This window comes from Cherax quadricarinatus, chromosome 17 (genome assembly GCF_038502225.1).
Source record: "Cherax quadricarinatus isolate ZL_2023a chromosome 17, ASM3850222v1, whole genome shotgun sequence".
Classification (NCBI taxonomy): Eukaryota; Metazoa; Arthropoda; class Malacostraca; order Decapoda; family Parastacidae; genus Cherax; species Cherax quadricarinatus.
The window spans coordinates 45,810,758-45,834,563 of record NC_091308.1 but is presented as its reverse complement, the minus strand read 5'-3'; the positions used below and the strand labels follow the sequence as shown (position 1 = coordinate 45,834,563).

At 43.9% G+C, this 23,806-nt stretch overlaps 1 protein-coding gene across 1 annotated transcript in view; it reads right to left on the bottom strand.

Annotated features, from left to right (window-relative positions):
* LOC138852841 (uncharacterized) overlaps positions 1 to 23,806 on the bottom strand; it is a gene marked incomplete at its 3' end in the record, with an annotated part of 1,165,962 nt that overhangs the window by 978,957 nt on the left and 163,199 nt on the right. Inside the window, 1 exon segment of the mRNA XM_070086012.1 lies at positions 21,515 to 21,581. Within this exon segment, the coding sequence (XP_069942113.1) occupies positions 21,515 to 21,548 (34 nt within the window).

Genomic DNA, 23,806 nt, shown 5'->3' with positions numbered 1-23,806 from the left:
GAGGATCACTGAGGATCACCGAGCTCACATCGTCTTCGTAGTACATCTTGTTAACATCACCATTTATTTGGTCCTCCAAATATTCGATCCTTCAAAGTCCTACTCAGGCCTACAAAACACTACAAACCCACGAGGGCTCATGAGAAACCTTGCAAAATTCCCTCCGGAAACTTGAAACAGTAAGAGAATGGATCTTTTTTCTCAAAAAAATTCCAAAAGAAGGAATTTTGCAAACACGTCTCAAGAAGAAACAATACCCACCGAACAAGTGGAAAATTCTGAATGAGAACAATGGCAAAATCCCTCACACAAAAGCTATGAAATTTTTGTCTAAACCAAAGTAAATAACTAAAAAATATGAAGAAAATACAACCAAAAGGATAAAACACACAAAATAGAAGAAAATAACCAAAATAATGAGAAAAGTACCAATAAACCGCAAAATATATTTATAACATACGAAAAATACCCATAATACAAGATTAATATACCCACAAAATTAGGGGGAAAAAAAAGTCCCCTACACAGAAGAAAATCCCCGACAGAAAACAAGTGAAAAATCTCCGCGTGCGAGGCCGCATTTAGGCATAAAATTCCAGCCACATTTCTCCCTAATTCTGTTCCTTAATTCCAGCATTCATCTTCAATCAACTCCGGGCAGTTTGGAGGTGAAATTGTGGCGAATTACAGTCTCTACATTTCCCAACACAATTTTTCCCTTTTTAACATATTCAATCGCAAGTTTATTACGCATCCACTATTTTGTCTCACGATATATATATATATATATATATATATATATATATATATATATATATATATATATATATATATATATATATATATATATATATAGATAGATAGATAGATAGATGGGGTCCACTATTTGGGACCCATAGCCTCTCACGATATATATATATATATATATATATATATATATATATATATATATATATATATATATATATATATATATATATATATATATATATATATATATGGTTTAGAAAAACACTGCTGTCTTGTCAATGTTGACAAGACAGCAGTATAGACAAGATAATGTAAGTCGGTATATTTCGATCCCATCTGCGCTACTCATCATTAGAATGATCATTAACAGATAGGAGGACAAGGAAGGATGATCTGCGTAGCTTGATGTTGTGGTCGCTGAAACAAGAGGCACTTTAAAAATGTGGGTAAATGTAATGCTTTAATCTTGGGCAAAGAAAATAACTATGTCTGTATAATATAGATGACAATATTTGTGAAAGGATGTACAAGTTTTAGTTAGCCGTCATCTAGAGTCAAGTCATCAGTGCTTAAGTGTTATACATGAAGCTAATAGAATTCTTGCTTGCATAACAAGTATAAAGAATAGAAGTTCTGAGAAGGAATACAAGTGAATGCTAACAACTTTACAGAAATGGACTCGAATGCACTCACTTAGGACGCTGTTTCGTTAAAGGTATTCTGAATTAATGTATTCGTGCCCATTACCCTCAGTAAGTATACAAGTTTTCCCTCAGTTTTGGATATCCTTGGTAATTATCATTTGATAACGTTCCTCAGTTCTGGACTGTGCATAAATGCACTGAATAAACGGAGAAGGATAACGAAGTTGATCCCTTGTATCCCTGAAGGCACCGAATTTACACTCTCTAGAAAGGAATAGAATTACGGGGGATATGACCCAAGTGGAGAATTGGAAAGCCTGAATAAAGTGAATACAAATAATGTGCTAAAAATATCTGACCAATAAAGGACTCGAAATATTGGATTTAAGCTGGAAAATCTTGGAAGAAGAAAGATTATAACGAAGAACTTGTGCAGCAACAGGAAGCTTCCACGTACCTTCAAATATGCAAAAAAAATTGGAAGCTTTAAAAATGTACGTAAATGGTATACAGAACCGACAAGATGCAGAATTAGAAACATGTGCAACATCTGAGTATCATTATTTGTAGACGTCTCGTCAGCCAGTGGCTTCATCAATACAAGGACATAATGTGAATAATTATATACAAAAGATGAGGTAATGAGTCCCTCAGATGTTGCACGTGTGTCTAATTCTGCATCTTGCAGGTATTGTATACCATTTATATACAACTTGTCAGACACTGCAACATCATGGAATCCTGGTTCAGAGGACATCTCCACAACCTTATTTTTGTATTATAGGAGGAGTGTTCTGTGTTACAGGAGTGCTCTGTATTACAGGAGTGTTCTGTGTTACAGGAGGAGTGTTGTGTATTACAGGAGGAGTGTTGTGTATTACAGGAGGAGTGTTGTGTATTACAGGAGGAGTGTTGTGTATTACAGGAGGAGTGTTGTGTATTACAGGAGGAGTGTTGTGTATTACAGGAGGAGTGTTGTGTATTACAGGAGGAGTGTTGTGTATTACAAGGCGAACATTCCGTGATGATAGAAGACAGTGGTTGGACTGGCTACTCTACGATTAAAGGTAAGAAAATACTTGTACGGGACTCAAAATACATGGCTGGATCATTCTGTAAGAGGCACAGGAGGGCGAGAAAGAGCATGTGCGTGTGGGAGGTATACAAATGTGCGTGGGAGGTACAGTATACATCATGTGTGTGCGTGTGTGTGAGATATATAAATCATATATACGAGGCACACACTACTTTTAAGTTTTATACATAATTCATAGGATATACACACAAATCATTGATTTTGTATATCAATAATTACCAGTATACCTTGAAAGATATACACCTCAACACACACACGTCAGTTATACAAATGGCTGGTATAATGATCGTGTATAACATACACACATTACCAACCTGAAGTTTGGCACAGAAATATAATCACTTTTAGTGGATAATATAAATAATAATTATCTTAATATAATTAATTTCGGAAATGGGATGATTACCGTAATTACTCCTGACAGTTGAACAATTTCAACGGAAGTAATTAATGCCACTTTGTAAGTTGAGGAAATAGTTTGACAAACAAGCTATGTTTGTTAGCCTAATGTTGGAAGTAGGTGAACATTAGGTGAGTACTAGGTGAACATTATGTGAGTACTAGGTGAACATTATGTGAGTACTAGGTGAACATTATGTGAGTACTAGGTGAACATTATGTGAGTACTAGGTGAACATTATGTGAGTACTAGGTGAACATTATGTGAGTACTAGGTGAACATTATGTGAGTACTAGGTGAACATTATGTGAGTACTAGGTGAACATTATGTGAGTACTAGGTGAACATTATGTGAGTACTAGGTGAACATTAGGTGAGTACTAGGTGAACATTAGGCGAGTACTAGGTGAAAATTAGGCGAGTACTAGGTGAAAATTAGGCGAGTACTAGGTGAAAATTAGGCGAGTACTAGGTGAACATTAGGTGAGTACTAGGTGAACATTAGGTGAGTACTAGGTGAACATTAGGCGAGTACTAGGTGAACATTAGGCGAGTACTAGGTGAACATTAGGCGAGTACTAGGTGAACATTAGGTGAGTACTAGGTGAACATTAGGTGAGTACTAGGTGAACATTAGGTGAGTACTAGGTGAACATTAGGTGAGTACTAGGTGAACATTAGGCGAGTACTAGGTGAACATTAGGTGAGCACTAGATGAACATTAGGTGAGTACTAAACATTAGGTGAGTACTAGGTAAACATTAGGTGAGTACTAGGTGAACATTAGGTGAGTACTAGGTGAACATTAGGTGAGCACTAGATGAACATTAGGTGAGTACTAAACATTAGGTGAGTACTAGGTAAACATTAGGTGAGTACTAGGTGAACATTAGGTACTAGGTGAACATCAGGCGAGTACTAGGTGAACATTAGGTGAGTACTAGGTGAACATTAGGCGAGTACTAGGTGAACATTAGGTGAGTACTAGGTGAACATTAGGTGACTACTAGGTGAGTACTAGGTGAACATTAGGCGAGTACTAGGTGAACATTAGGTGAGTACTAGGTGAACATTAGGTGACTACTAGGTGAGTACTAGGTGAACATTAGGTGAGTACTAGGTGAACATTAGGCGAGTACTAGGTGAACATTAGGTGAGTACTAGGTGAACATTAGGCGAGTACTAGGTGAACATTAGGCGAGTACTAGGTGAACATTAGGTGAGTACTAGGTGAACATTAGGTGAGTACTAGGTGAACATTAGGAGAAAATACTAGGCGAGTACTAAATGAATAGTATTTGAACATTAGGTGAGTATTGGTTGAGTACTAGGTGAACATTAGGCAAGAGTTAGATGAACACTAGGTGAATGTTAGGTAAACACTAGGTAAGTAGTACATCTGTGGTGCATAATACCGACAAGATGAAGAATTAGACACAGGTGCAACATCTGGGTATCTTTATTTTAGACGTTTCGCCATCCAGTGACTTTATCAATACAAAGTCATAATTGGAAGACAGTAGAACTACATACAAAAGATGAGGTAATCAGTCCCCCAGTCTTGGAGTTGGTGTGAAGAGAACCGTGGTGCTGAAGAGTCTGGAGCACAGGCAAGAAGGCTGGCGCTTATATACTGGCGTCAGGTGAGGGACGTGCAGCAGATGAAGACATTGTCGCCAGTAGGCGGGATTCCCCAGTGGAAATAGGTCACAATAGTTAAGAAGGTTGTGGAGATGTTATCTGAACCAAGATTCCATGATGTTGCAGTGTCTGAAAAGTTGTACAAGGCATCTTCACAACCTTCTTAAATTCTACTGGTAAGTCCTGCGGATAGGACCTACTTCCACTGGGGAATCCTGCCAACCAGTGACAATGCCTTTGTCTACTACCCGTCCCAACTGTCGCCAGTATATAAGCGCCAATATTCATGCCTGGGCTTCAGTGTCTGCAAGACCACGGTGCTCTTCACCAACTCCAAGACTGGGGGACTGATTACCTCATCTTTTGTATATAGTTCTACTGTCTTCACATTCTGTCCTTGTACTGATAAAGCCACAGGATGGCGAAACGTCTACAGTAAAGATACCCAGATGTTGCACCTGTGTCTAATTCCTCACTAGGTGAGAGTCTGAGCGAGAACTAGAACATTAGGTGAGAGTACCAGATGAGTACTAGGTGAAAATTAGACGAGTACCAGAATCAAGTGAGCATTTGGAGAGAGTACTAGTTGATTACTAAATGAAACTTAGGTGAGAACTCTGTGAACACTAGATAAGGACTCGGTGAACAGTAGAAAAGATTACTAAGGAGTGAGAGTACTAGCTGAGTACTAGGCGATCACTAGGTGGAGAATACCAAGAGAGTACTAGACAAACACCATGTTAGTGTAGTAGGTGAGTGAGCGCTAGATGTGGTTATCAGGTGAACACTAGAAAAGAGCACTAGGTGAACATTAATTGGGACTGCTGGTTTAAAGTATTTGGTGGTAGCTGCGAGTACTAAGTACAAGGCGAAAACCAGGTGAGAATTAGGTGAGACTACTTAGTGAGCATCAGATGAGAGTACTAGGTAAGAGTACCTGGAGTTTACCTGGAGAGAGTTCCGGGGGTCAACGCCCCCGCGGCCCGGTCTGTGACCAGGCGGCCTGGTGGATCAGTCTGATCAACCAGGCTGTTGCTGCTGGTTGCACGCAAACCAACGTACGAGCCACAGCCCGGCTGGTCAGGAACCGACTTTAGGTGCTTGTCCAGTGCCAGCTTGAAGACTGCCAGGGGTCTGTTGGTAATCCCCCTTATGTATGCTGGGAGGCAGTTGAACAGTCTCGGGCCCCTGACACTTATTGTATGGTCTCTTAACGTGCTAGTGACACCCCTGCTTTTCATTGGGGGGATGTTGCACCGTCTGCCAAGTCTTTTGCTTTCGTAGCGAGTGATTTTCGTGTGCAAGTTCGGTACTAGTCCCTCTAGGATTTTCCAGGTGTATATAATCATGTATCTCTCCCGTCTGCGTTCCAGGGAATACAGGTTTAGGAACCTCAAGCGCTCCCAGTAATTGAGGTGTTTTATCTCCGTTATGCGCGCCGTGAAGGTTCTCTGTACATTTTCTAGGTCAGCAATTTCACCTGCCTTGAAAGGTGCTGTTAGTGTGCAGCAATATTCCAGCCTAGATAGAACAAGTGACCTGAAGAGTGTCATCATGGGCTTGGCCTCTCTAATTTTGAAGGTTCTCATTATCCATCCTGTCATTTTTCTAGCAGATGCGATTGATACAATGTTATAGTCCTTGAAGGCGAGATCCTCCGACATGATCACTCCCAGGTCTTCGACGTTGGTGTTTCGCTCTATTTTGTGGCCAGAATTTGTTTTGTACTCTGATGAAGATTTAATTTCCTCGTGTTTACCATATCTGAGTAATTGAAATTTCTCATCGTTGAACTTCATATTGTTTTCTGCAACCCACTGAAAGATTTGGTTGATGTCCGCCTGGAGCCTTGCAGTGTCTGCAATGGAAGACCTGTCATGCAGTTTCGGGTGTCATCTGCAAAGGAAGACGCGGTGCTGTGGCTGACATCCTTGTCTATGTCAGATATAAGGATGAGGAACAAGATGGGAGCGAGTACTGTGCCTTGTGGAACAGAGCTTTTCACCGTAGCTGCCTCGGACTTGACTCTGTTGACTACTACAACTCTGTGTTCTGTTAGTGAGGAAATTAAAGATCCATCGACCGACTTTTCCTGTTATTCCTTTAGCACGCATTTTGTGCGCTATTACGCCATGGTCACACTTGTCGAAGGCTTTTGCAAAGTCTGTATATATTACATCTGCATTCTTTTTGTCTTCTAGTGCATCTAGGACCTTGTCGTAGTGATCCAATAGTTGAGACAGACAGGAGCGACCTGTTCTAAACCCATGTTGCCCTGGGTTGTGTAACTGATGGGTTTCTAGATGGGTGGTGATCTTGCTTCTTAGGACCCTTTCAAAGATTTTTATGATATGGGATGTTAGTGCTATCGGTCTGTAGTTCTTTGCTGTTGCTTTACTGCCCCCTTTGTGGAGTGGGGCTATGTCTGTTGTTTTTAGTAACTGTGGGACGACCCCCGTGTCCATGCTCCCTCTCCATAGGATGGTAAAGGCTCGTGATAGGGGCTTCTTGCAGTTCTTGATGAACACGGAGTTCCGTGAGTCTGGCCCTGGGGCAGAGTGCATGGGCATGTCATTTATCGCCTGTTCGAAGTCATTTGGCGTCAGGATAACATCGGATAGGCTTGTGTTAACCAAATTCTGTGGCTCTCCCATAAAAAATTAATTTTGATCTTCGACTCTCAGTCTGGTTAGCGGCTTGCTAAAAACTGAGTCATATTGGGACTTGAGCAGCTCACTCATTTCCTTGCTGTCATCTGTGTAGGACCCATCTTGTTTAAGTAGGGGCCCAATACTGGACGTTGTTCTCGACTTTGATTTGGCATAGGAGAAGAAATACTTTGGGTTTCTTTCGATTTCATTTATGGCTTTTAGTTCTTCCCGCGATTCCTGACTCCTATAAGATTCCTTTAGCTTAAGTTCGATGCTTCCTATTTCTCTGACCAGTGTCTCCCTACGCATTTCAGATATATTGACTTCTTTTAGCCGCTCTGTTATTCTTTTCCGTCGCCTGTAAAGGGAGCGCCTGTCTCTTTCTATTTTACATCTACTCCTCCTTTTTCTTAGAGGAATAAGCCTTGTGCATACATCGAGTGCCACCAAGTTAATCTGTTCTAGGCATAAGTTTGGGTCTGTGTTGCTTAGTATATCTTCCCAGCTTATATCGGTTAGGATTTGGTTTACTTGGTCCCACTTTGTTTTTGTTATTGAAGTTGAATTTGGTGAATGCTCCCTCATGACTAGTCTCATTATGTCGGTCTGGGGCTCCGCGCATACATGTCTGAACCTCAATTATGTTGTGATCTGAGTATATTGTTTTTGATATGGTGACATTTCTTATCAGATCATCATTGTTAGTGAAGATGAGGTCTAGTGTATTCTCCAGTCTAGTAGGCTCTATTATTTTCTGGTTTAAATTTAATTTTGTGCAGAGATTTAAAAGCTCGTGTGAGTGTGAGTTTTCATCAGAGCTGCCTCCTGGTGTTATTGCTGCAACAATATTATTTGCTATATTCCTCCATTTTAGGTGCCTTAAGTTGAAATCCCCCAGGAGCAAGATGTTGGGTGCAGGAGCTGGAAGATTTTCCAGAAAGTGGTCAATTTTTAACAGCTGTTCCTGGAATTGCTGGGATGTTGCATCCGGAGGCTTGTAGACTACCACACTGACTAGGATTTGGTTCTCGACCTTTACTGCTAAAACTTCCACTACATCATTTGAGGCATTAAGCAGTTCTGCGCAAACAAGTGACTCTGCAATGTACAGGCCAACCCCCCCCCTTTTTTTTTCTGTTCACTCTGTCACATCTGTATAGGTTGTAACCTGGGATCCATATTTCGTTGTCCAAGTGATCCTTTATGTGGGTCTCAGTGAAAGCCGCGAACATTGCCTTTGCCTCCGCAAGCAGTCCACGGATGAAAGGTATTTTGTTGTTTGTTGCTGGTTTTAGACCCTATATATTTGCAAAGAAGAATGTCATCGGACTGGTGGTATTGTTGGTACTGGGGGGGGGGGATTTTTTTTCCGGCATTAGTATCTGTATCTGTTGGTTTGGAGTGGAGGCCATCGACTGTGGTTCCACTCCAGGAATGACTGGATTTGGTGTATGATTTCTGTCATTTCCTGCCAGTTTTTTTTCCTTCTTGGCACTAAAAAACCTCTCCCTCTTGAGTGGCTGTGGCTACCCAGGTTTTCCCATGGCCTGGATGTTTTGTATTTTTCTGTCCCCTTCAGATGGTGTGCCTGGCAATTTAAGTTATAGCACAGTCTTTCCTGTACTGAAGAGGTACACATTTCAGGGTGAAAAAGCTTACAGGAAGGGAGTTTGCATTTTCCTGTTGTCATATGGGCACGGCATTTTCTAGGGTGGTCATAGTTGCACGTCCCGTCTGTTTTTCCAGATTTCCAATGTCTGCAGATACCAAGTGCATAGTATGTGCACAGGCTTGGTTTCCGTTTGCCTTGGGTTTCTGTAACTGTATTCCCTGTTGGTGCATGTTTACCTGTCTTATTCCTATCATCCCTAGCACCAACAATGGAGCTCCCACCAGTTGTTTTTGGTAATATATCCTCACTATTGCTAGTGGAGTCCTCTTGTTTGCTATTTCCTGTGGTATTTCTAGTTTGCAATATTGGTTTTATCTTATCTTTGACTACACTTGTTTCCCTACTACGGCTCCTGTCCCCAATGAGGTCATTTATATGTATTCCTTCCTGCGTATAATTCCCGACTACCTGGACAAAATCTCCAGCTTTACCATTACTGTCTCCCAGGGTGTCAATAATGTAATATTTCGCCAGCCAGTGCCTTTATCAGTCCCGTACAGAGAAGAAATAGAGGAAGACGTGAAGTAATTTGATAATGTTAGTCCCTCAGCCTTGATAGATGTTCAGTCCCACAGCCTTGATAGGTGTTCAGTCCCACAGCCTTGAGAGGTGTTCAATCCCACAGCCTTGAGAGGTGTTCGGTCCCACAGCCTTGATAGGTGTTCAGTCCCACAGCCTTGAGAGATGTTCAGTCCCACAGCCTTGACTGGTGTTCAGTCCCACAGCCTTGATAGGTGTTCAGTCCCGAGCCTTGATAGGAGGTGCTCAGGCCATCATCGCTGATGAAGTGAAGATAAGGTAAAGCAGCTGAAGGAGAAGCCATAGGTGGGCGGAACCCACTAGTAGAAACACTTCTTGCCAAAATCTGGGCAAGTATCAGACTTGTAGAATTCTCTGTGCTAAGATTCCAAGATGTTGCTATGACTGACACATTGAACTAGTGAGCTCAACCCACCTGTGATGCTGTCTCCAACTATCTCACCTCACCAAGGTATACAAATTTCCATCCTTGAGCATTTGCTTTAGATTTACCAAGAATGAGGAGCTGAAAAAGACTGAGGGACGGAACAGTTAGTATCAAGACTAAGGGACTGAACCCTTAGGATTAAGACTAGGGGTTCCGTTGGCGAAACGTCTCCACACTAAAGACACCCAAGTGTTGCACAGGTGTCTTATTCATCTGAAGATTTACGTCATTATTATTATAATTATTATTATATACATGGAGGGAACTTCAAACTCATACACCCGGTGAGCAAATTGTCTTCTGAACAAGTTGCAATAAACTGTATGTTGTGTCTTGCTAATGTATTTGCCAATGCAACCTATCACTCATAGTGCCAGAGAGAGTACCAGGGGCAGTGCCAGGGAGAGTGTCAAACGATCATGGTCAACAGAGAGAGAAGGTGAAGAGTCCTCACCTGGCACTCCTAGGAGGGAAGTGCCAGGTGAGTGAACACTTAGTGCTTGGACCTGGTACATCAGTCACTGCTTTAACCTGGTGGATCACTCACTGTTTTGACCTGGTAAATCAATCACTGCTTTAACTTGGTAGATCATGTGCTTTGACCTGGAAGATCACTTAGTGCATTGACATGGTACATCATTAAGTGTTTTGACCTGGTAGATCAATTACTGCTTTGGCCTGGTAGATCACTCAGTACTTTGACCTGGTAGATAAATCAATACTTTGACCTGGTAGATAAATCAGTACTTTGACCTGGTAGATAGTTGAGTACTTTGACCTGGTAGATAAATCAGTACTTTGACCTGGTAGATAGCTCAGTACTTTGACCTGGTAGATAAATCAGTAATTTGACCTGGTAGATAAATCAGTACTTTGACCTGGTAGATAGCTCAGTACTTTGACCTGGTAGATAGCTCAGTACTTTGACCTGGTAGATAAATCAGTACTTTGACCTGGTAGATAGCTCAGTACTTTGACCTGGTACATAAATCAGTACTTTGACCTGGTAGATCACTCACTACTTTGACCTGGTAGATAACTCACTACTCTGATCTGGTAGATAACTCACTACTCTGAGCTGGTAGATAACTCACTACTCTGATCTGGTAGATAACTCACTACTCTGATCTGGTAGATAACTCACTACTCTGATCTGGTAGATAACTCACTACTTTGACCTGGTAGATAACTCACTACTTTGACCTGGTAGATCACTCACTACTTTGACCTGGTAGATCACTCACTACTTTGACCTGGTAGATCACTGTGCTTTGACTTGTGCAACCTCGCGGCTCTAAGACCAATGCAATATTGCAGGAATGTGAACAAGGACAGCATAACATGCGAATACTGAACTTAATGAATTTACAGAAATTGTTGAACATTGGGGGGGGTGTGAACACTAGGTGAGGAGTTCAAAGGGAAGTGAACATGTTACAAAGATGGTGATATAGTAGGTGAACAAAGTGCCATAAACCCGCATTAAGGAGAGGAACCTGATGAATCTCTGTTCCTTTCTGAATCATTGTCAAGTCACATCTGAGGCCAGAAAAACAGAGAAGGTCAGCAAAAAAATACGGCAGAAGTGAAGAGGTAGTAACAGTACTCTTATTTATAGCAGCAGCTGCAGCAGTAGTGGTAGTAGTAGTAATAATAGTAGTAGTAGTAGTAATAGTAGGAACAGTAGTAACACTAACAGTAGTAACAGTGGTAGTAATAGCAGTAGTAACAGTAGTAGTAATAGCAGTAGTAATAGTAATAGTAACAGTAGTAATAGTAGTAGCTGTAATAGTAGTGACAGTTGTAATAGTTGTAGTAGCAATAGTAGTAGTAGCAGTTGTTGTAATAGTAGTTTTAATAGTAGTAGCAGTAATAGTAACAGTAGTAATAGTAGTAGTTGTAATAGTAGAAGTTTTAGTAGTAGTAGTAGTTATAATAGTAGTAATAATAGTAGTAGTAGTTATAATAGTAGTAGTAGTTATAATAGTAGTAGTAATAATAGTAATAGTTGTAATAGTAGTAGTATTTATAACAGCAGTAATAGAGAAGAGTGAAATAAGAGAGACTAGAGGAGAGGAAGTGACCCAGGTCAGGCAGGACTAGTGATAAAAGTTACAAAATAGAATTATACTTCAAGGTGGTGGATACTGAAGTATCTGTACCAATAATAATAATACCTTTATTTACTACAAGTACATGTACAAGGTATACAGTCCTAGCTGACATCAATGACATACTACTATATAGGAAGCTGCTTGTTATGCGGACCATTTCGGGCAGATTAGGTCAGTTTTGTCCCAGGATGCGACCCACACCAGTCCACTAACACCCAAGAACTCATTATTACTGACGGGTGAACATAGACAACCAGTGTAAGGAAACACGTCCAATGTTTCTACCCTCGACGGGAATCGAACCCGGACCTGTCACCGTGTGAAGAGTTTTTTTTTTGCCACCAGGCTACGGGCCACCATGTATGACGTATCTCTACCCATGTATGAAATATCTCTGCCCATGTATGCAGTATCTCTGCCCATGTATGCAGTATCTCTGCCCATGTATAAAGTATCTGTCCAAGAAGACAGGGATGAGCTTCAGTGGACCACCTGGCCCGAGTTGCAGTGGACCACCTGGCCCGAGTTGCAGTGGACCACCTGGCCCGAGTTGCAGTGGACCACCTGGCCCGAGCTGCAGTGGACCACCTGGCCCGAGCTGCAGTGGACCACCTGGCCCGAGCTGCAGTGGACCACCTGGCCCGAGCTGCAGTTGACCACCTGGCCCGAGCTGCAGTGGACCACCTGGCCCGAGCTGCAGTGGACCACCTGGCCCGAGCTGCAGTGGACCACCTGGCCCGAGCTGCAGTTGACCACCTGGCCCGAGCTGCAGTGGACCACCTGGCCCGAGCTGCAGTTGACCACCTGGCCCGAGCTGCAGTGGACCACCTGGCCCGAGCTGCAGTGGACCACCTGGCCCATGCTATAAAAAGAGAAGGAAGAAAACAGGAAAGTGAGAAGACTGAGAAGGCAAAGAAAAGTACAGGTCAAGGAGACAGAAGAGGAAGCAAAGGTCAGGTTACTTGTGGGTGTGAAAATGTTCATGTGTGGGCGTGGGCATGATAGTGAGACACTCACGTGTGGGCGTGGGCATGATAGTGAGACACTCACGTGTGAGCGTGGGCATGATAGTGAGACACTCACGTGTGGGCGTGGGTATGATAGTGAGACACTCACGTGTGGGCGTGGGCATGATAGTGAGACACTCACGTGTGGGCGTGGGTATGATAGTGAGACACTCACATGTGGGCGTGGGCATGATAGTGACACTCACGTGTGGGCGTGGGCATGATAGTTAGACACTCACGTGTGGGCGTGGGCATGATAGTGAGACACTCACATGTGGGCGTGGGCATGATAGTGAGACACATGTGGGCGTGGGCATGATAGTGAGACACTCACGTGTGAGCGTGGGCATGATAGTGAGACACTCACATGTGGGCGTGGGCATGATAGTGAGAGACTAACATGTGGGTGTGGGCATGATAGTGAGACACTCACGTGTGGGCGTGGGCATGATAGTGAGAGACACATGTGGGCGTGGGCATGATAGTGAGAGACTAACATGTGGGTGTGGGCATGATAGTGAGAGACTAACATGTGGGTGTGGGCATGATAGTGAGAGACTCACATGTGGGCGTGGGCATGATAGTGAGACACTCACATGTGGGCGTGGGCATGATAGTGAGACACTCACGTGTGAGCGTGGGCATGATAGTGAGACACTCACATGTGAGCGTGGGCATGATAGTGAGACACTCACGTGTGGGCGTGGGCATGATAGTGAGACACGTGTGAGCGTGGGCATGATAGTGAGACACTCACGTGTGGGCGTGGGCATGATAGTGAGACACTCACGTGTGGGCGTGGGCATGATAGTGAGACACTCACGTGTGGGCGTGGGCATGATAGTGAGACACGTGTGGGCGTGGGCATGATAGTGAGACACGTGTGGGCGTGGGCATGATAGTGAGACACTCACGTGTGAGCGTGGGCATGATAGTGAGACACTCACGTGTGGGCGTGGGCATGATAGTGAGACACTCACGTGTGGGCGTGGGCATGATAGTGAGACACTCACGTGTGGGCGTGGGCATGATAGTGAGACACTCACGTGTGGGCGTGGGCATGATAGTGAGACACTCACGTGCGAGCGTGGGCATGATAGTGAGACACTCACGTGTGGGCGTGGGCATGATAGTGAGACACTCACGTGTGAGCGTGGGCATGATAGTGAGACACTCACGTGTGAGCGTGGGCATGATAGTGAGACACTCACGTGTGAGCGTGGGCATGATAGTGAGACACTCACGTGTGAGCGTGGGCATGATAGTGAGACACTCACGTGCGAGCGTGGGCATGATAGTGAGACACTCACGTGTGGGCGTGGGCATGATAGTGAGACACTCACGTGTGGGCGTGGGCATGATAGTGAGACACTCACGTGTGAGCGTGGGCATGATAGTGAGACGCTCACGTGTGGGCGTGGGCATGATAGTGAGAGACTCACATGTGGGCGTGGGCATGATAGTGAGACACTCACGTGTGGGCGTGGGCATGATAGTGAGACACTCACGTGTGGGCGTGGGCATGATAGTGAGACACTCACGTGTGGGCGTGTGCATGATAGTGAGACTCACGTGTGGGCGTGGGCATGATAGTGAGACACTCACGTGTGGGCGTGGGCATGATAGTGAGACACGTGTGAGCGTGGGCATGATAGCGAGACACTCACGTGTGAGCGTGGGCATGATAGTGAGACACTCACGTGTGGGCGTGGGTATGATAGTGAGACACGTGTGGGCGTGGGCATGATAGTGAGACACTCACGTGAGCGTGGGCATGATAGTGAGACGCTCACGTGTGGGCGTGGGTATGATAGTGAGACACGTGTGGGCGTGGGCATGATAGTGAGACACTCACGTGTGGGCGTGGGTATGATAGTGAGACACTCACGTGTGGGCGTGGGCATGATAGTGAGACACTCACGTGTGGGCGTGGGTATGAGTGAGACACTCACGTGTGAGCGTGGGCATGATAGTGAGACACTCACGTGTGAGCGTGGGCATGATAGTGAGACACTCACGTGTGAGCGTGGGCATGATAGTGAGACACTCACGTGTGAGCGTGGGCATGATAGTGAGATACTCACGTGTGAGCGTGGGCATGATAGTGAGACACTCACGTGTGAGCGTGGGCATGATAGTGAGAGACTCACGTGTGAGCGTGGGCATGATAGTGAGACACTCACGTGTGGGCGTGGGCATGATAGTGAGACACTCACGTGTGGGCGTGGGCATGATAGTGAGACACTCACGTGTGGGCGTGGGTATGATAGTGAGACACTCACGTGTGAGCGTGGGCATGATAGTGAGACACTCACGTGTGAGCGTGGGCATGATAGTGAGACACTCACGTGTGAGCGTGGGCATGATAGTGAGATACTCACGTGTGAGCGTGGGCATGATAGTGAGACACTCACGTGTGAGCGTGGGCATGATAGTGAGACACTCACGTGTGAGCGTGGGCATGATAGTGAGAGACTCACGTGTGAGCGTGGGCATGATAGTGAGACACTCACGTGTGGGCGTGGGCATGATAGTGAGACACTCACGTGTGAGCGTGGGCATGATAGTGAGACACTCACGTGTGGGCGTGGGTATGATAGTGAGACACTCACGTGTGAGCGTGGGCATGATAGTGAGACACTCACGTGCGAGCGTGGGCATGATAGTGAGACACTCACGTGTGAGCGTGGGCATGATAGTGAGATACTCACGTGTGAGCGTGGGCATGATAGTGAGACACTCACGTGTGGGCGTGGGTATGATAGTGAGACACTCACGTGTGAGCGTGGGCATGATAGTGAGACACTCACGTGTGGGCGTGGGCATGATAGTGAGACACTCACGTGTGGGCGTGGGCATGATAGTGAGACACTCACGTGTGGGCGTGGGCATGATAGTGAGACACTCACGTGTGAGCGTGGGCATGATAGTGAGACACTCACGTGTGAGCGTGGGCATGATAGTGAGACACTCACGTGTGGGCGTGGGCATGATAGTGAGACACTCACGTGTGAGCGTGGGCATGATAGTGAGACACTCACGTGTGAGCGTGGGCATGATAGTGAGACACTCACGTGTGAGCGTGGGCATGATAGTGAGACACTCACGTGTGAGCGTGGGCATGATAGTGAGACACTCACGTGTGGGCGTGGGCATGATAGTGAGACACTCACGTGTGAGCGTGGGCATGATAGTGAGACACTCACGTGTGAGCGTGGGCATGATAGTGAGACACTCACGTGTGAGCGTGGGCATGATAGTGAGACACTCACGTGTGAGCGTGGGCATGATAGTGAGACACTCACGTGTGAGCGTGGGCATGATAGTGAGACACTCACGTGTGAGCGTGGGCATGATAGTGAGACACTCACGTGTGAGCGTGGGCATGATAGTGAGACACTCACGTGTGGGCGTGGGCATGATAGTGAGACACTCACGTGTGGGCGTGGGCATGATAGCGAGACACTCACGTGTGAGCGTGGGCATGATAGTGAGACACTCACGTGTGAGCGTGGGCATGATAGTGAGACACTCACGTGTGAGCGTGGGCATGATAGTGAGACACTCACGTGTGAGCGTGGGCATGATAGTGAGACACTCACGTGTGAGCGTGGGCATGATAGTGAGATACTCACGTGTGAGCGTGGGCATGATAGTGAGACACTCACGTGTGAGCGTGGGCATGATAGCGAGACACTCACGTGTGAGCATGATAATATTACGGAGTACTGTAAAAAAAAACACTATTTATATATAGGTAGTAGGTTGGTAGACAGCAACCACCCATGGAAGTACTACCGTCCTGCCAGATGACTGTGAAACAAAAACCTGTAACTGTTTTGCATGATGGTAGGATTGCTGGTTTCTTTTTCTGTCTCATAAACACGCTAAGATAACAGGGATATCTTGCTACTCCTACTTACACTTTGGTCACACTTCACAGACACGCACATGCATATATATATATACATACATCTAGGTTTTTCTCCTTTTTCTAAATAGCTCTTGTTCTTTTTTATTTCTTCTATTGTCCATGGGGAAGTTTAAAAGAATCTTTCCTCCGTAAGCCATGCGTGTCGTATGAGGCGACTAAAATGCCGGGAGCAATGGGCTAGTAACCCCTTCTCCTGTATACAATTACTAAAAAAGAGAAGAAGAAAAACTTTATAAAACTGGGTTGCTTAAATGTGCGTGGATGTAGTGCGGATGACAAGAAACAGATGATTGCTGATGTTATGAATGAAAAGAAGTTGGATGTCCTGGCCCTAAGCGAAACAAAGCTGAAGGGGGTAGGAGAGTTTCAGTGGGGGGAAATAAATGGGATTAAATCTGGAGTATCTGAGAGAGTTAGAGCAAAGGAAGGGGTAGCAGTAATGTTAAATGATCAGTTATGGAAGGAGAAAAGAGAATATGAATGTGTAAATTCAAGAATTATGTGGATTAAAGTAAAGGTTGGATGCGAGAAGTGGGTCATAATAAGCGTGTATGCACCTGGAGAAGAGAGGAATGCAGAGGAGAGAGAGAGATTTTGGGAGATGTTAAGTGAATGTATAGGAGCCTTTGAACCAAGTGAGAGAGTAATTGTGGTAGGGGACTTGAATGCTAAAGTAGGAGAAACTTTTAGAGAGGGTGTGGTAGGTAAGTTTGGGGTGCCAGGTGTAAATGATAATGGGAGCCCTTTGATTGAACTTTGTATAGAAAGGGGTTTAGTTATAGGTAATACATATTTTAAGAAAAAGAGGATAAATAAGTATACACGATATGATGTAGGGCGAAATGACAGTAGTTTGTTGGATTATGTATTGGTAGATAAAAGACTGTTGAGTAGACTTCAGGATGTACATGTTTATAGAGGGGCCACAGATATATCAGATCACTTTCTAGTTGTAGCTACACTGAGAGTAAAAGGTAGATGGGATACAAGGAGAATAGAAGCATCAGGGAAGAGAGAGGTGAAGGTTTATAAACTAAAAGAGGAGGCAGTTAGGGTAAGATATAAACAGCTATTGGAGGATAGATGGGCTAATGAGAGCATAGGCAATGGGGTCGAAGAGGTATGGGGTAGGTTTAAAAATGTAGTGTTAGAGTGTTCAGCAGAAGTTTGTGGTTACAGGAAAGTGGGTGCAGGAGGGAAGAGGAGCGATTGGTGGAATGATGATGTAAAGAGAGTAGTAAGGGAGAAAAAGTTAGCATATGAGAAGTTTTTACAAAGTAGAAGTGATGCAAGGAGGGAAGAGTATATGGAGAAAAAGAGAGAAGTTAAGAGAGTGGTGAAGCAATGTAAAAAGAGAGCAAATGAGAGAGTGGGTGAGATGTTATCAACAAATTTTGTTGAAAATAAGAAAAAGTTTTGGAGTGAGATTAACAAGTTAAGAAAGCCTAGAGAACAAATGGATTTGTCAGTTAAAAATAGGAGAGGAGAGTTATTAAATGGAGAGGTAGAGGTATTGGGAAGATGGAAGGAATATTTTGAGGAATTGTTAAATGTTGATGAAGATAGGGAAGCTGTGATTTCGTGTATAGGGCAAGGAGGAATAACATCTTGTAGGAGTGAGGAAGAGCCAGTTGTGAGTGTGGGGGAAGTTCGTGAGGCAGTAGGTAAAATGAAAGGGGGTAAGGCAGCCGGGATTGATGGGATAAAGATAGAAATGTTAAAAGCAGGTGGGGATATAGTTTTGGAGTGGTTGGTGCAATTATTTAATAAATGTATGGAAGAGGGTAAGGTACATAGGGATTGGCAGAGAGCATGCATAGTTCCTTTGTATAAAGGCAAAGGGGATAAAAGAGAGTGCAAAAATTATAGGGGGATAAGTCTGTTGAGTGTACCTGGTAAAGTGTATGGTAGAGTTATAATTGAAAGAATTAAGAGTAAGACGGAGAATAGGATAGCAGATGAACAAGGAGGCTTTAGGAAAGGTAGGGGGTGTGTGGACCAGGTGTTTACAGTGAAACATATAAGTGAACAGTATTTAGATAAGGCTAAAGAGGTCTTTGTGGCATTTATGGATTTGGAAAAGGCGTATGACAGGGTGGATAGGGGGGCAATGTGGCAGATGTTGCAAGTGTATGGTGTAGGAGGTAGGTTACTGAAAGCAGTGAAGAGTTTTTACGAGGATAGTGAGGCTCAAGTTAGAGTATGTAGGAAAGAGGGAAATTTTTTCCCAGTAAAAGTAGGCCTTAGACAAGGATGTGTGATGTCACCGTGGTTGTTTAATATATTTATAGATGGGGTTGTAAGAGAAGTAAATGCGAGGGTCTTGGCAAGAGGCGTGGAGTTAAAAGATAAAGAATCACACACAAAGTGGGAGTTGTCACAGCTGCTCTTTGCCGATGACACTGTGCTCTTGGGAGATTCTGAAGAGAAGTTGCAGAGATTGGTGGATGAATTTGGTAGGGTGTGCAAAAGAAGAAAATTAAAGGTGAATACAGGAAAGAGTAAGGTTATGAGGATAACAAAAAGATTAGGTGATGAAAGATTGAATATCAGATTGGAGGGAGAGAGTATGGAGGAGGTGAACGTATTCAGATATTTGGGAGTGGACGTGTCAGCGGATGGGTCTATGAAAGATGAGGTGAATCATAGAATTGATGAGGGAAAAAGAGTGAGTGGTGCACTTAGGAGTCTGTGGAGACAAAGAACTTTGTCCTTGGAGGCAAAGAGGGGAATGTATGAGAGTATAGTTTTACCAACGCTCTTATATGGGTGTGAAGCGTGGGTGATGAATGTTGCAGCGAGGAGAAGGCTGGAGGCAGTGGAGATGTCATGTCTGAGGGCAATGTGTGGTGTGAATATAATGCAGAGAATTCGTAGTTTGGAAGTTAGGAGGAGGTGCGGGATTACCAAAACTGTTGTCCAGAGGGCTGAGGAAGGGTTTGTTGAGGTGGTTCGGACATGTAGAGAGAATGGAGCGAAACAGAATGACTTCAAGAGTGTATCAGTCTGTAGTGGAAGGAAGGCGGGGTAGGGGTCGGCCTAGGAAGGGTTGGAGGGAGGGGGTAAAGGAGGTTTTGTGTGCGAGGGGCTTGGACTTCCAGCAGGCATGCGTGAGCGTGTTTGATAGGAGTGAATGGAGACAAATGGTTTTTAATACTTGACGTGCTGTTGGAGTGTGAGCAAAGTAACATTTATGAAGGGATTCAGGGAAACCGGCAGGCCGGACTTGAGTCCTGGAGATGGGAAGTACAGTGCCTGCACTCTGAAGGAGGGGTGTTAATGTTGCAGTTTAAAAACTGTAGTGTAAAGCACCCTTCTGGCAAGACAGTGATGGAGTGAATGATGGTGAAAGTTTTTCTTTTTCGGGCCACCCTGCCTTGGTGGGAATCGGCCGGTGTGATAATAAAATATTATATAAAATAACACTCCATATATAATGTCATTTTCCGTGTAGTATACGGAAGCGAACGCGTTTCATTCGTGTCAGGCAGCGGCCAGGACAGGAGCAGATGAGAGGTGTTTAGTTCAGTACGAGACGGGGGTAAAGTCATCAAGTCTGGGAGGTAGTTTGAGCAGGTAATTTTGGTAAAAAATTTTTAGTGTATACTATAGGTGTTTGTATTTAAGTGCTCTCGTGTTTATTTGTAAAGCCCTAGTATGCAGGGGCCTGTGTTATGGAGAGTATTTAACGAATGGTTCAGAGAACCGACATGTTGATAAATTAGACACATGTGCAACTCTTGGGTATCTTTATTGAGGAAACGTTTCGCCACACAGTGGCTATTCATCTACAAATCTGTCAGACACTGCAACTTCTTGGGATCTTAATACTTAGGAATTCTTCGTTTGCCTAATTCTTGGGCACGACCTACTTCCACATTGAACAAATGTGACACCACCTATGACTGCTGCACCTCTCCTGCCATATGGTTTATAAGCTGCTTCTCCGCTGATGTGCCGTATTCTACTCAAGATTGATGGACTGAACACATCGACTCAAGGTTGAGGGACTGATTACCTCATTCTCCTCCTGTTCTTCAAGTTTCTCCTACGTATGGACTGATGAAGCCACTGTGTGGCGAAACGTTTCCTCAATAAAGATACCCAAGAGTTGCACATGTGTCTAATTTATCAGAGTATTTAACGTTTCCACTGTAGGCTAAGTAGCCTGCAGAAAGGGGGAGGGGTATCATGGAGCCTCCCTGTTCATAAATGTTCATTTATTTTGTTTAACTCATTAGTAGTAGTGTGCTAGTGAGTTAATGTGAACTGGAGTGTGGTGGTTTTTTGGAGTAGATTGTAAGTTGTATGTAAGTTAGTATTACATTATATATATATTTTTGTATAGGCGAGTTTTTGTGTCCTTCCATATACAACGTTAATTATTTGCACTCATGCTTAATTTACATAAGTACATGCTGACCCAATGTTTGCTATATTTTCAGAGTAATTTTGTAGCCCCTAGACAGCAGTGTGAGTAGTCTTCAGGAGCCAGGAACATTTTATTTAAGTTACGTCATCAAAGTTGTAACAATAGTAACACACATGTATGGGTATGATAGTAACACCCTCTTGTGTGGGCGTGAGCACGATAGTAACAAACCCATGCGTGGGCATGATAGAAATTCAGATACTTACTTGTGGGCGTGGCGTGGGCGTAGGCGGCCAGCATCAGCAGCAGACACTGAGACAGTACCCTCGCACCCTGCAGGAGAGAGAAAGCAACCGGTTAGAGGAGAGTCGGTGACCTGGAACAGGTTACTGCTATTGGTCTGGGACTAACAACCAGTTCCTTTTCTGAACGGCTTAAATATTAAATAGGAGATGCATATTACAATCAGGATACTGCCCATTAAGTTTAGTTTGTGTGAGGGCGGATTCTCCATATATTAAATATTGAAATCTTTGGAACCCGTGCTAACGAATGCTTCTTCAGGTCTGGGACCCACAACACACTCCTCAGGTCCACTGGATAGGAAGGTGTGTACTCACTGACTTGTGTTTTCAAAGGTCGATTTTTCACTCCTCTTCCCGCAGCTAAGTGGGTTGTAATTTCCGAGCCGTGTCTTACCTATTTTAATTTCACCTTGAGGAACACTCAAGGTCAAATTAACAAAGAAATAGAAACTATTCTCACGAACAAAATTCACTCGAATTTTTCATGGCATGAAGTCAACAAGGTGGTAGAAACATTCCTTAAAGATCCTGGTCCATGTTGACATGACAGCATCACGAAGTTACTGCAGATCTGTCAACTACAGATTCATGCTGTGGATCTCCCGTTACACCACATCCCAAAAGTTTACATAAGAACATAAGAAAAAAGGAACATTGCAGCAGGCCTACTGGCCCATGCGAGGCAGGTCAAAGTTACCTACCGGCTTATGCCACTGACTCGGGCTTGTCAGGTATAGGTCACATTCACTTAATGAAGAAACACGGCGTCAGACCTATAAGCACAAACCATACCACCGGCGGGGTTAGAACCCGCGATCAGAGAGTCATAAAACTCGAGACCGACGCGTCGGTCTCGAGTTTTATGACTCTGATCGCGGGTTCTAACCCCACCCGTCGTATGTTTTGTTTGCAATCGTGTCATTACGATTTTGTGAGTCTATTAGCACAAGCTAGTCAGGCCCAACTCACACCCACCCCACATCCACTCATGTATTTACCTAGCCTATTTTTAAAAGTACATAACCTTTTAGCTTCTATGACGGTACTCGGGAGTTTGTTCCACTCATCCACAACTCTATTACCAAACCAGTGCTTTCCTATATCCTTCCTGAATCTGAATTTTTCCAACTTGAAACCATTGCTGCGAGTCCTGTCTCGGCTGGAAATTTATAGCATGCTATTTACATTCCCTTTATTTATTTCTGTTTTCCACTTATACACCTCAATCATATCCCCACTAATTCTATGCCTTTCTAGAGAGTGAAGATTCAGGGCCCTCAGTCTATCCTCATAGGGAAGATTTCTGACACATGGGATCAACTTTGTCATCCTCTTTGTACATTTTCCAGTGCATTTATGTCGATTCTATAATATGGTGACAAGAACTGTGCAGCATAATCTAAATGAGGCTTAACCAAAGATATATAGAGTTGAAGAACAACTTGAGGACTCCTATTATTTATGTTTCTTGATATGAAGCCAAGAATTCTGTTAGCTGTATTGCGAACACTTATGCACTGTTGTCTTGGTTTTAGATTACTGCTAACCAGAACTCTTAAATCCTTCTCGCAATCAGTAATATTAAGATCTACATTATTTAGTTTATATGTGGCATGGTTATTTTAATGTCCAACATCTAGAACTTTGTGTCTATATTAAACTGCATCTGCCACTTCTCCGACCACTGCATCAGTCTATTCAGATCTTCCTGGAGTGCTCTAATGTCCTCATTAGAATGAACTGGACGGCCTATTTTGGTGTCATCGGCAAACTTGCTTATGTCACTACTTATCCCCTCATCAATGTTGTTTATGTAAATTGTGAACAACAAAGGGCCCAACACTGACCCCTGTGGAACACTGCTTGCGACGTGCCCCCACTCTGATTTCTCCCCATTGATGCAAACTCTCTACCTATTTGTCAACCATGCCTATACCTAGGGAAAAAAATTCCCTATCCCGTGTGCCTTAATTTTCCTAAACAGCCTCTGATGTGCAACTATCAAAAGCCTTACTGAAGTCAATATACACAATATATTCATTACCATGATCTACCTCCTCAAATACCTTAGTCAAAAAAGTTTGTAAACTTGTAAGACAGGAATGCCCCTTGTAAAACCGTGCAGAAATTTATTAATCAATTTATGCCTTTCAAGATGGCTACGAATTTCCTCAGCAGTTGATTCCATAAATTTTCCCACGAGACCTGGTCTCAGACCGGGCCGCGGGGGAGTTGACCCCCGAAACCTTCTCC